The 12,928-nt window shown below is 39.5% G+C and overlaps 1 protein-coding gene across 1 annotated transcript; it reads left to right on the forward strand.

Annotated features, from left to right (window-relative positions):
• The first annotated feature begins 7,600 nt into the window (after window positions 1–7,600).
• Window positions 7,601–9,875, forward strand: ptgfr (prostaglandin F receptor (FP)). The gene is made up of 2 exons (XM_073477292.1): window positions 7,601–8,395; window positions 9,561–9,875. Exons 1-2 carry the CDS (start codon window positions 7,601–7,603, stop codon window positions 9,873–9,875), a joined length of 1,110 nt encoding a protein of 369 aa, XP_073333393.1.
• Window positions 9,876–12,928: the final 3,053 nt, after the last annotated feature.

Below are 12,928 nucleotides of genomic sequence, written 5' to 3' on the forward strand. Positions count from 1 at the left end.
ATGATGGAGCAGCATGTTTGTTTTTCTCTGAGGTCATTTTGTTCGCTGTGATCGCTGAACCTGACTGTCCTGCCGGCTAAATGTTCAAGCTCCTAGCAGGCCACGTCATTGTGCTCAGCGCTCTGTTTCCACTTGATATTGTGGTTGTTATGTAAAGCTTGCAGACCCAGTTTGAGCCCTAATAAAATTACAAGGATGGTAATTTTTGCAGGCCAAAATCATGAGGAAATATGATACCTTTACTTTAACTCAACTTTTTACTTTTGGGTACTTTTACACTGGATACAATATCCGGTCCTTCTTTAATATGACAGGTGCTGTGAACAAAAGCATAATAAATCAAAGGAGAATTCACGCTACAAAAGGATAACTGATGGGATAACTTTGACCTGTGCCTGCCAATTTAGTAGTTCAGAAACCAGCATGTACCTTCAGCTTTTAGTGGAGCAAAATCAACAAACCAAGATTACTTAGTGACCCAGACAATACACTATAAAACAAAACAATAACGACAGCTGATGTAGACTGATACATTCTACCTCCAGTAAAAAAACAGTTGCACCACAAATCCCCACCTGTCTGAGTCACAACTAACTAATAACACCTCAAATCTCGGCTTTGCTTCACAGCTGTAGTCTTTATCCAAGCGTCATGCCTTCATGAAGGTCATATCTTAGATTCAGTCTGACAATCTCAGAGGGACTATAAAATAATGACACACATTTGCTGCTCTCTCTAGTTTCCCTGATGTCTGTGTTGATGATATGTGAGTTTGTCATCTGGGAGGAACTGACAGATGTTGTCTTATTCTCAGTTGTTACTGTTGGATAATTCAGTTACTATCAAGTGTTGTGACCTTTTAGGGAATAATTGTGTGCTGTGCCTGGGAAATATGAGATATTAGCAAAAGATGAGAATTTGAGGGGATGGCAGCACAAAGTCGCTAAACCAATCTGTGTTCAAAAGGCTGAAGATTTCTGATGGCGCTCTCTATCCCCTGTGTTCCTGTCACCTTAACACCAGGCGTCACCAACACATAACTGACCGCTTTTTATCAGTTGTCCCTTCCTGGCTTGATAAAGAGCTCTGGCACATTTTGCACCAACTCTGCTCCATTAACAATTCACAAAATGAGGGAAATGGTTTGGTCAGGGTGACAGACAGACAGAGAAAAGAAGCAATGAGAGGGACAAGATGAGGGAGAACAGAGAGAGAGTACTTCTTCTACCTGTGAATCATACCACAGGAGAGTTTCTTTTTGTGATTACATGGAGATGTGAAGGAGGAAGAGACAGGAGGAAGCTGCTGGCAAAAAGCCTGCATTATGAGTTATTTTCCCATCTCGCTCAATCTACTCTGAGCTCCATCTGAACCCCACTGAGGCAGTCAGTCTTTTACAGCAGCCCCATTTGATGCAGCCGACAAAAGAATATGATTGCACTCCTCATGCCTGCGCTTGCCTTGCATCGTCACCGACCGCCCCGCTGCCGGTCATTACAGCGTACAGAAGATACTGTATGACACCACACCTGAGGGTGTAATGTCACCTTGGAGGAGATTTTATCAGGAGTCACCTTGTTGGATAATTACTGAACATTTGGCTACACGAGAAAGCTTAGAAGAAAGTTTTACTATAACATCAAGATATTCTGTTTTTACAATGAGCGCAGACACAGCAGGAACTCAATCACAGACTTAAACTAATCAAATCATTGTGAATAAAGAAGAACAGCACATTTTTTCCCCGTTGGGCTCTTTTAATAGCTGTCTGGAATTCATGAAAAGATCAATTTTTACATGTAACTAGTGAAGATGCTGGATCATCTCCTGCTGTGTATACTCATACTCCTGCATACTGTATTTGTTATATTCAGTAGTGTGTCAGAAGCAATGAAGACACCAAAACAGATGCACAAGATACACAGGCAGTCTTTCAACAAATGTGTTACTTGTGTTTAAAAACGTAGATGTATTGACAGTACAGATGTAATTGTGTAACCACAGTGTTACATTGATAACTTTTAAGAGACAAGTCATTTTGGAAAAATAACACAGAGCTCTTCAGAGCTTGTAAAATTGGCAGAATAAAAGTATCTCTTTTCCTTAGAAACATTATTGTGATTGTGAATTACTAATTAAAAAATGTTGTGGGGTCCAACATGTTTGTGAGCCACTTGTATAACGCCAAGAGCTTAGGTAGTTGCCAGTTTGTGGAAAAAAAACATAAGAATGGCTGAGCTCTACAGTATGTGCCCAGCTAGTGTTCGCAACGTTTTCAATGTTTGCTAGCTAAATTAGCAAAATTAACACTAGCTAGTGTTAGTGACGTAAATGTTTGCCAGCTTGTCTAAGCAACGTCAGCTAGTGCAACAAACTGTCAACCACTTGAGGGTGCAGCAGCGGTGTTGTGACGTGAATTACAGAGGTGATTTACAGAGGCTCACACCAGGACTTTGACTCCGGGGATGACGAAGACACGGCAGGCAGGGACAGAGGAGGAGTGATGGTAGATGTATTTGGTGGGTTTTATTTTGTTTCTGTCCAGTTTGAATAAACAGTGTTTTATGATTAATTAACAAGATAATTAAGCTTGTCATAGTTTGGTAAAAGAGAAGCCTGAACACAGACAATGCATAGTTGCATTTCTACAGGGGGCTATACTATCAGACTATCGCCTCTTGTGGTACAAAGTGGTGTTCCGAGACAGGAGTCACCAGGGCTAGCTGGTTAGCATGCTAACTTCAGTAGACATCTCTGCAACACAACACATAGACGTCTTTGACATTACGTCGAATAGCTGGCAATACTGGCACTTTTTTTTTTTTTACCTTTATGCTGTCATTTTTTCAGATTGTGTATTGGTGAATGTTTTCTGTATTTCTGAGTTTGCAAAACCACTTTCTTTGAATTGCCTCTTGAGGAACAAACAAGTACTTTGAATTGAGTTGAAAAGAGATAGATTTGTTTGTTGAAATGTTCACTTCAGGCTTTTTTTTTTTGATTTTCTGTTGATAGGGGAAATAATTCAAAATAATGGGCTATCATTTTGAGACAGAGAGGCAGTTTTATGTGACCACATGCTCCAAAATCAATTATTCTTTTCTCTGCCTACGCTTGTACTTGTGGAGGTATGATATGCTGTTTTCAAGACAGAGAAACGCTAGAGAATAAAAGTAGAAGAATAAGGGTAAATCTAAAAATTATCAGTATTTCACTTTTGGCAGAGGAAGCTTCTAATGGTAAAGGTATTATTCACAAATATGACAGAGGCAGTACAGGGTTGGTTGGTACTCTTATGAGCAAAGAATAAAAAGAATAATACATCAAACAAAAAGAAACACTGCATCGCTTCTTTGTACAAGTGTACATAATGTATGACATTTACATGAGTCAGGATATGCACTTTCCACTTTCTTGTCACATTTTCTTTGATGCAGTCTGACTGTAGATCGATCCTCATCCTTACACTTCACTCTTCTTTCCACTTAGCTGTGTGATGCTGAAAGACTGAGCAGAGGAGAGTGAAGAGGACACTTGTCACAATTTCTGTTTACCAAGGGATTATAGCGGAAATTAAGAGTTGGAGGGTGGAAATAAGTCAGCATTTCTTCAGAACTTCATGCATGATAAGGAATAAAAGTCCTTCAGGGTACTGCGAAAAATTCAATTCAATTTGAGTTTTATTTAAAGGAAATACCACTTTTCACATTTCACACAAATACACAAATACACTCTTTCTATCAGTTTTCTAGTGATAATTATTGCTTGAATATATTCAGGAGGATGGTACATTTGCTCTGGATGAAGTGATATTTGCTTGAAGCTGATGTGTGACCCAAAGGTTGTCTGACTCAGTTGCCTGGCACCATGGCGGATACTCAGGAACTGTTCCAGGAGCTGGGCTGACGTCAGGAGACAATGTGAATCAATATGCTGACCCCAGAGGCGATGGTAAGTGTAGTGGGTCTGCACTCTCTTGAGAACTTAAGAGAATAGTTCATTCCATCGGCTACTTCTAACAACTAAATCCTCCTTGTTTTCAACATGTGCGTGGGACATGAAGGTGACTCGACTTCCTAATCAAAGTAATCACGCAGTCGTCATCTAAGAGCTCAAACTTCCTCCCTTCTCAGACAAAATATCACTCGGATGTATCCTGTCTAGATAGCGAGCTCTCTCCATAGCGAAGGAAGTGCTGTTACCGAGAGTGTACAAACAACACACAGATGGTTATGTTTTCTCAGAAGAGAGAATCTCCAGAATTAAATTGAGTTTGTAGCACAAATGAAAAACTCACCAACAAAACAACTCACGGAGAGCTGTGGAGTGGGCAAAGTGTGCAGCGAATGAAAACACCTAATTCATTCCCACTGGAGATGATCTGCTCTACACCGAGCCAGGAGAAGAGGCAACATATCTGCAGCAGCAGATGGTGCCATCTAACTCCAGCTCAACTCCTCTGCCTGCACAGAATATAACATAAAATAAAATGTATTGTTAGAGATGTTTGGAGAGATGCTGAATGTTAATGTGGAGCTTTCTGGAGGTGTCACCGGCCCAACGGTGTAAAGGAAGGAGGGACATCGAGGCTTAAAAAGACATGTAAGTATAGAGAATTTGGGGCTTATCACTGTTCTGTGTAAACAATGTCCAGTTTTCCTGAGTTATGACTTTTCAGATGATCCAATTAGTATTTAATTATTTATTTAGATTAAAGGGGAACTACAACAATTTCACACATCCAAGTTTGACTACAGGTGGGAGACTTCTTCTGCGTATGTTATAACAATTGAAAAGCCTTTTGTTGCTGAAGAAGGAGGCTGATTGAAGTCTGATGTGTTGCCTTAAGCGATTTCACTCGATGCAGTGTCAGTTGAGGTTGAAGACTACAAGTTTGAAAATCGAAACAATCTGGAGGTGTGGAGTTAGGGAGAAGTGAGTTCATCAGACATCCGTAGCCTGCTTCTTGTTTCTGCTCGAGGCTACATTAGCTGCTACACGTGTACCATGAGCTTAACACACACAAATCTCTGACAAAACTGTCTGTGGCCAAGTTGCATTGTGGGTAATGTAGTCTCCAGGTTTTACAAGGAAGAAGAATGCATGGAATAAAAGAGATGATATCTGTGCTTCTGCTGCATACATTTTTTATTGTTTTTTTTTTTTTTTTTTTAAACTGTCCATCATGACTTGGACAACTTTTGACAGCAACAACATGTGGAAGGTAGGATGGTCCAAAGCCCCCCAAATTCAAGAACTGAACAGTCAGCTTCATCAATCATGAGCTTAACCCTTTCCTTCCTTTCCTTGCAGATATGTTTTCTGTTGGGACAAACACTCAAGAATGAAGCTTACATCAGATTTCCTCTGTTGTGTCATGACTAATTATCGACAGAAATTTCTGCTTCTGGGTATTTTCCACTCTGTTTCTGCCTCAGAATCATGTGTACTCCTCTTCAATCTGGCTTAAATTGGCAGCTCACTAAAGTCAATTATTTGCTCTCTGCTGGGCCAAACTCAGTCAGCTTTACTTAGTTTAGAGGGTTTTCATTTGGCCAGTGACCATTTCTCTTGTGCAGAGCTCTTTGTTTTGTCTTTTTTTGTGACTTTCATTGCATTTAATTTGAAGCTGCCTCTTTTCTGCCAGCAATGTTTGAGTCCATGTTAGATTTCTTCACTGGGTCCACCAAGTCATCAATGATTTCACAAAGTGGGGTTTATATGACTTCTGCTTGAACATAAGTATCCAAATTATCCCTTCTAATTCAGTCAGTCCTTACTGATAATTCAGTATGAAGTGTGGTGTCTGTAACACTATGACGCTGATCTGCTACCTCAACATCACTTCTCAGAAATCAGGAAAAGGATAACAGACATAGTCAAGAACAAGAGGATGCATAGACCCTTTGAATGACTCTAATTATGGAAAAAAAAAATGCCATCAACAACAAATGCTGGAAAACATACACCTGATCATTTTAGTTAAGCACATGAATGGCTGTTTGTATCAGAAAACACAAAAGCTGCACCTAATAATACAGATTGCATCACCTAAAAGGATAAAGGATGCTTTGTACCACGTCCCAGCTCTCTGTCCAGTCTGAGCTGAGGCTCAGTGTTGCAAAGAAACAGAGACATTTTATTCTTTCAGCTGATAAAATCTGGCTCAGACGTGTTTTTCATATCATATTGTAGCATTTCATAGTTAGATCCTCAGAACAGATAAACCCCTCTTTATTTGGTCTGGTAATATTTTGAATAATTAATGTTGAAGCGGCTTAAAATGAACATGCAACATTAAAATATCCAGAAGGTGAAAGAAGACACAGGTATAGCAAATTAGAATAAATAAATAAATGACTAAAAACAAAAAGGCACCTTAGCAAAGTAATAACACTAGTTACATGTTGGGCTGGTCTTGTTTTATACACGTTATTGTGAAATTAGATCGTGGTGTACATTTGGGGGGGAAAAGGCTGTAAATGTTTTGTAAGTTTTCATAACATACAAAGTGAAGCCTGTACTTCCATTACATCATGGGACATTGTGGACAAACTGCAATTCAGACACAAACAGCAGGACACAAAGTAAATTAGAACATATATATCTATTATATACTGTATATAGACATACATGTGAAGAGTCTATAAAGAGAAAATAATATATAGATACAGAAATGTGTAGTCTTCAAGAAAAAAACTACTTTTGGTTGAGTTTCACATGATCCACTAACACACAGGCAGCCGTGCGTAAATGGAATGCGTATTTTGGCTCCAGTTTATAATATCCACAGTTTTCTTTCGGTTTTTTTTTTCGTTTTGATGTCCAGAGAGTGTCGACACTCAAATAAAAGAGCAGACTTGTGCTGTTTTTTTGCAGAATGCGACACATGTGTACAGCCTCGCAGACACACTGAAGCTCGTCCGCCTTCACCCACTTGGCACCAGCGGAGCGCAGAGGGAACGAGGTGCACACATCACACGACTCTGCTGCCCCGACGGGAATATTGAGGAGAGCAGTTTCGGGACTTTTAATGGGATTTACTGCCGGGCTGACACGACTTCGATTTGTTTTTGTTTTTTTGTTTTTTTTGGACCATGATAAAAGACGTAAAAGAGAGTGAAGAGGCTGCTGACTTATGGCGAGTTCTGAAAGAAAAGAGCAAACCTGAGGTAAGAAACTGGCTCAATATTGACTCTTTTGAAAATGGAGGACATCTCTCATTTAAAGATGGTTTATTGTGATTGATTTTTAAAAAAAATATATTATTAAAATAGCATTCACTGCACTTTAGTTGTATATCAAAAATAATTCTTAGACTTGTGAATGGAAAATACGCATCACCATACTTCATGGCAAAGGACGTTTCACTCCCAAAGATGCATGTGCACTGTACAGTAAAATGTAGTCAACGCTTTATTATAATTTATTTATTATTCTGTGTCATTTACTGTTCCAGACCAGTGAAACTATGGGTTCTGGCTGAAGTGATCACTTTTGAGGTAAATCTCTGCCCAGACCAACATTTTTATGATTCAAAACTATGTTGGCAGAAAAAGTCTGAAGTCTCTCTCTCCCTCCTTTAGATTTTATTTCCATTATGTCAGCCAATGGCAGCTCAGAGACCACTTGTAGGTCAGAGGTCAGACCAAGCAACAACACCTACAGCCAGCAGGAGCTCTCTGTCACTGCCTCTGTCATCTCCATGACCGTGGGCATCTTCTCCAACAGTCTTGCCCTCTTCATCCTCGTCAAATCCTACAACCGCATCCGGATCAAATCTAAGGCATCCTTCCTGCTGTTCGCCAGCAGCCTGGTGGTCACAGACCTGCTGGGTCACCTCATCATCGGCACACTGGTGCTTTTCGTCTACGGCTCCCACAAGAAATGGGAGACGTTTGACCCTCACCGCATCGTGTGCAGCATCTTCGGGGCGTGCATGGTGTTCTTCGGCCTGAGCCCCCTGCTCCTGGGCAGTGCCATGGCGGTGGAGCGCTGCATTGGAGTCACCAGGCCCATCTTCCACTCCACGGCATTAGCTTCCCACCACATGAAGAAGCTGCTGGGACTCACCTTGCTGCTGGCTGCCCTGGTGGCTGCGCTGCCTGTGCTGCTGTGGAGGCCCTACAAGGTTCAGAGCTCCAGGAGCTGGTGCTTCTTCCATATGGAGGAACCCAAGGACTGGCTGGATGTGCTCTTGCCCCTCCTGTTCTCCATGCTGGGGCTGCTGGCCTTACTGCTCTCCATTGTGTGCAATACACTGACAAGCTGCACCCTGCTGCAGGCCAGGCTGCGCCGCAAGCATCACTGCAGGGGCACGTCGTACCACATAGAGATGATCTGTCAGCTGCTGGCTATCATGTTGGTGTCCTGCGTGTGCTGGGGCCCATTACTGGTAAGATATCCTCCTTAGTAGACCTTCAACTCTGCTATCTGGCATTAAAACTCACAGTGTGGGGCTGACACTGCAGGAACCCTTTGGTAGGTGTTGTTTCAGCCACATTGCCTCCTGCTTTATCCATCCATCTTTACATTTACATTCCCTCATACCATCATTTGTCTGATCTTCAAACCTCATCTTCTGTTTTCCAGTGTGTCTGTCATGGAACTTGAACAGTGTTAAGTACAAATTGACTGTCAAGAGACAGAAAAATTGGTTTTAAAATGAGGCAGAAACCTGGCAGGTTGTATTATCCATGATGTGTGATGAAAAAGTGACTCACAAAAAGATTGTTTGAAGTCTTTCATTTTCAATCTCTCTCTCTCTATCTTTTCTTTCATTCTTTGCTGCTGAAGCTCCCGTCCATCCGTCAAGACTCAAATTCAATAGCTGTTCTGTCTGACCTTTCCTCTAACCTCATAAAAAAACTGCAATATGTCCAGAATCCTGGAGCAAACTTACACACTTTCCTTAAAAAATATCCACTCGCTCCCTTTTGAACAAGACATGCATGTCAAGCTCCCTCTCCTGTCCCCTTCATAGCTCTTATTGCTTCTCCAAAAGCACACTGTGATCTATGCCATCACTTCAATTCATGCTACACCCCTCGTCTACTACTATGCTACTCAAATTTCTGGCAAAAGGACAGAAGAAGTGAGCTTAATTTTTATTTAGGTTTTCTTAAAATCTCCCACCAGTGCTGTTTTGTTTGACAGCCAATTTGCACCAAATATGCTTTTCCTGTAACAGTGGATCAAAGCAAATAATCTAACAAGCTTTTCAGTTTATTCATTAACTATTAACTATTTATTCATAATATAATTATAATATAATTCTCGCTTCGGTGTGAGAGGTCCCAGGTTTATTCATGTTATTTAATGCCAGTTTAATTAAAAAATGGAAACAAACTGTTACCATAAAAATGAAATTGAATCATGGATTTTGAGAATTGTGACACCCAGTCACTCACATCCTATCAACAAACTGTTGCTGGCCCAGTCCTCATGTAGATAAGCGAGTGCCTCACTTAAAACACAACTAGGTTAACACAGCAAGAGGCACAGTGGCATCATCAAACACAATCATAATTGAACAATTAATTTCTTTCACTTCCCGTTAGATCCATGTCATCATGCTGAGCATCAGAGTGAAGGGCGAGCCTACATCTTTCAGTCTCCTGATGGTGGTACGCATGGCCACCTGGAACCAGATCCTGGACCCCTGGGTCTACATCCTGCTGAGAAAGGCTGTTCTGAGGAAAATCTTCATGTTGATCCACAGCTGCTGGGGCCCAAACTCTCATCAACTATACCGCTGGCAGCGCAGCGTGCTCCGCAGCTCGATGGAGACCAGCAACTCGGCTGATGGCCCACCTGACTGCCGCTGCCTCAGTAAATTACCTCTGCCAGACACTGAGCTCAAATCCATCACCTGAACCAGGGTCACAGTGTTTCAATGAACTGTGAAAAAAACAGGAAGACGCTGTGAAAACTTTACTGGAATAGAGAAGGTTTAAGTTATGGGACCCATCACTATAACTTTTTGGGATCTTTGGGATAACTTTTGCTCTCAACTTTCAGCTCAGTTTATTGCATCAAAACCTGCCTAAAATGTTCATGTTTGAATGTTCAGTTATTCCTTTATCATGCTTTTTCCATCTGACAAGCTGTCGTCTTTGTTCTTAATGCTGCTGAAATTTCCACATGGCAGCTCTGGCTGCTGCACTCCAACAAATAATTTTCCTAATCCTTTCTTAAAGAATTTTAATAACATGTTAATTGTCCATCTAATCATGTTAAGTCAGTGTGAATAAATTAAATTACTTATTCTGATTAAATGAAACTTTATGTGTTTATTCAATTATTACGTATAAAGGTCAGAGGAACTTCTAGGTAAACAATGTGTTTATCATCCAAGTATACATAAAAGTGATACATTTTTTATTCTGTCTCCCGTGTTAAATCAAACATCTAGTTATTTAAACTAGCAAGACTTTTTTTTTTACTTTAACTTTAGTAAATACCGATTGCACAGTGTAATTAATGTAGAGAAAAGACTCCATCCCTGTATAGATTGGTTAATTCACTTTGCTATTCACAATGCACAAAGCCAACCAAAACAGGCATTGTTTTCCTCTGGTCACTATCCCAGGTGACAGTGGAAGAACTGGATTAACTGTAGAAACTCTGCACGGCACTGCAAAAGAAAAAGAACCCCGCTGTTGGAGGAGGCTAAGAAGGTGAAGAGGGAGCGTGATGGAAACCGAGGTCAAACAAGAGTGAACAGACGGGACTTTAATTTATTCACACTGACTCAACAACAACTTTGCATTAAATGGGACCCTGCATGGAGTTTATGTAAGTTGAGCAGCACACAAATCTACCTATCTATCTATCTATCTATCTATCTATCTATCTATCTATCTATCTATCTATCTATCTATCTATCTATCTATCCATCTATCCATCTATCTATCTATCTATCTATCTATCTATCTATCTATCTATCTATCTATCTATCATGTTTCAATGGAAATGTCTCCAGTAATTTTCGTAAAACCATTACAGAATGAAATCAGACAATACATTGCCTGCCTGTCTGTCGGTCAGTCGTCTCCTTGTAGGTAATTACTGTAAATATAGCGTTCTGCAGAAGTGCTTCTTTTCTAATCAAACCTTTTCCATTTCTTTGTACTGAAGTGTGTAATAAAGAAAGATGGTTTAAATGGAAAAACCAAATATTACAGAGGAAATTGAATATTCTTACAAATGCTCTGTTATAGTCATGGTAATGTGTGTTAAGAAGAAGTTACTCTGAGGAGAACGTCCGTCTGTCTTTCTTTCTCTCTATATGGAGTCTGTGTGGCACAGCGATAATTAGACTTGTTCACTGTTCAATTATAGTCTATTATAATTATCCAAATCCAGTCAATTATATTAATTATAATCAATCATGACACGTTTAAAAAAAAGGTAATATGAGTTTCTATTTAATTACATCTGGTTTTAAACTGTGCATCATAAAACAAAGTGTAAAACAATGTACCTGCTGTTGCATGTTGGCAGAACTCTTGCTAATCACAGCTCCTGCTGCTGCTCTGGGGGTTTAATTGCATTCAGCGTTTAGGTGGCACACTTTGAGAGCCATCGCTCAATTACAGTGTCACAAGATGTAAACTGTGCTGTTACAGAAAGTGGAGAACAAATAAACTTTCAGGTGGAATGAAATAGGCAGACACATCAATGGAAAAATGAATAGCAAAATTAAAGATATCATATGTAACATTTCCGCATTGAAATGTCTTAATATGACTAAACCTTTGTTTTACATTTTGTTGAGCTGTGTAATTACATCATCACAAAATTTCCCCACAATGTTCAAACCCTGGGAAATACAAACTTCAATTCAACACAACGATGCATTTAATTTGGTGGAATGCCATTATAACTTCCGGGATGGAGTCAGAGAGAGGAAGTAAGTCGGCGAACACAACTGCACATAACATGAATAAAACTTTAATACATAACCTCATCTGAGAACATTTCTGCCTGAGTCACGGAGACAGATTTTCATCAGCAATGGTGGCTGTTGAACAATAAAGACAGCAACTCCCATGATCCCAAACTACTTCTGTCTTTTATTTTGTTTTGTTTGAGGGACCCCTGGTGGCAGAAATTACATACTGTATGTTTAAAGTCTGCAGATACAACAAAAACACTTGGTCACAATATGCTGTCAAAAATAAAAACAATAATTTGGGAATTCTACATTAAACACATTTTTAAAAATCAATTTTATCTAATTTGATTACTCAATTTGCAATATATATATATATTTTAAAAAGGTATCAGTTCATTGATTATAAACAGGAATGACAGTATGAAAAATCCATGTATCTCTTTGATATGAATTTGCATATGTGCGGCTATTTATTTACTGTTTTTCTATTTCTAATTTAATTGTTTTTGTATATATTGTCTGTAGTTTTTAGTGTGCTATGGACCTTCCTCTGTGTCCTTAATAAAGTCATTATCTAATCTTATCTACCACTTTTTCAGTCCATATGAGACTATTGTTTTCTTTATAAAGGAATAAAATGCTAAAGCAGTGTTTAAAGAGGTTTAGTTGGACCTTTCTATACTTTGTGTGCCATGAAATCTATTTAACATTGACATTTTCTTAATTCTTGAAGATGAAAAGCTCTTAACGTTTTACAGACACCTTTCAGGTCAAAGGAAGGGCAAAATGTCTGTAATGAACTTCCTTTTTCTAACATTTAAAAACAGAACACATTATTCCATAACTCATTGATTCCATGAATACACATAATATTCATGACAATATTCATGAAAAATGCGTTTTACAAATTGGCTGCTACAGGGCATCAAACCACATCAATCATGTCAACTCACTAAATCATGTAAATCAATCCATTTGTTTTCTACTTTTTTACAGTTCCCTTTCCTGTCCCCTTCATACCTCTTATAG

The sequence above is a fragment of the Pagrus major genome, chromosome 11, assembly GCF_040436345.1.
Source record: "Pagrus major chromosome 11, Pma_NU_1.0".
NCBI lineage: Eukaryota > Metazoa > Chordata > Actinopteri > Spariformes > Sparidae > Pagrus > Pagrus major.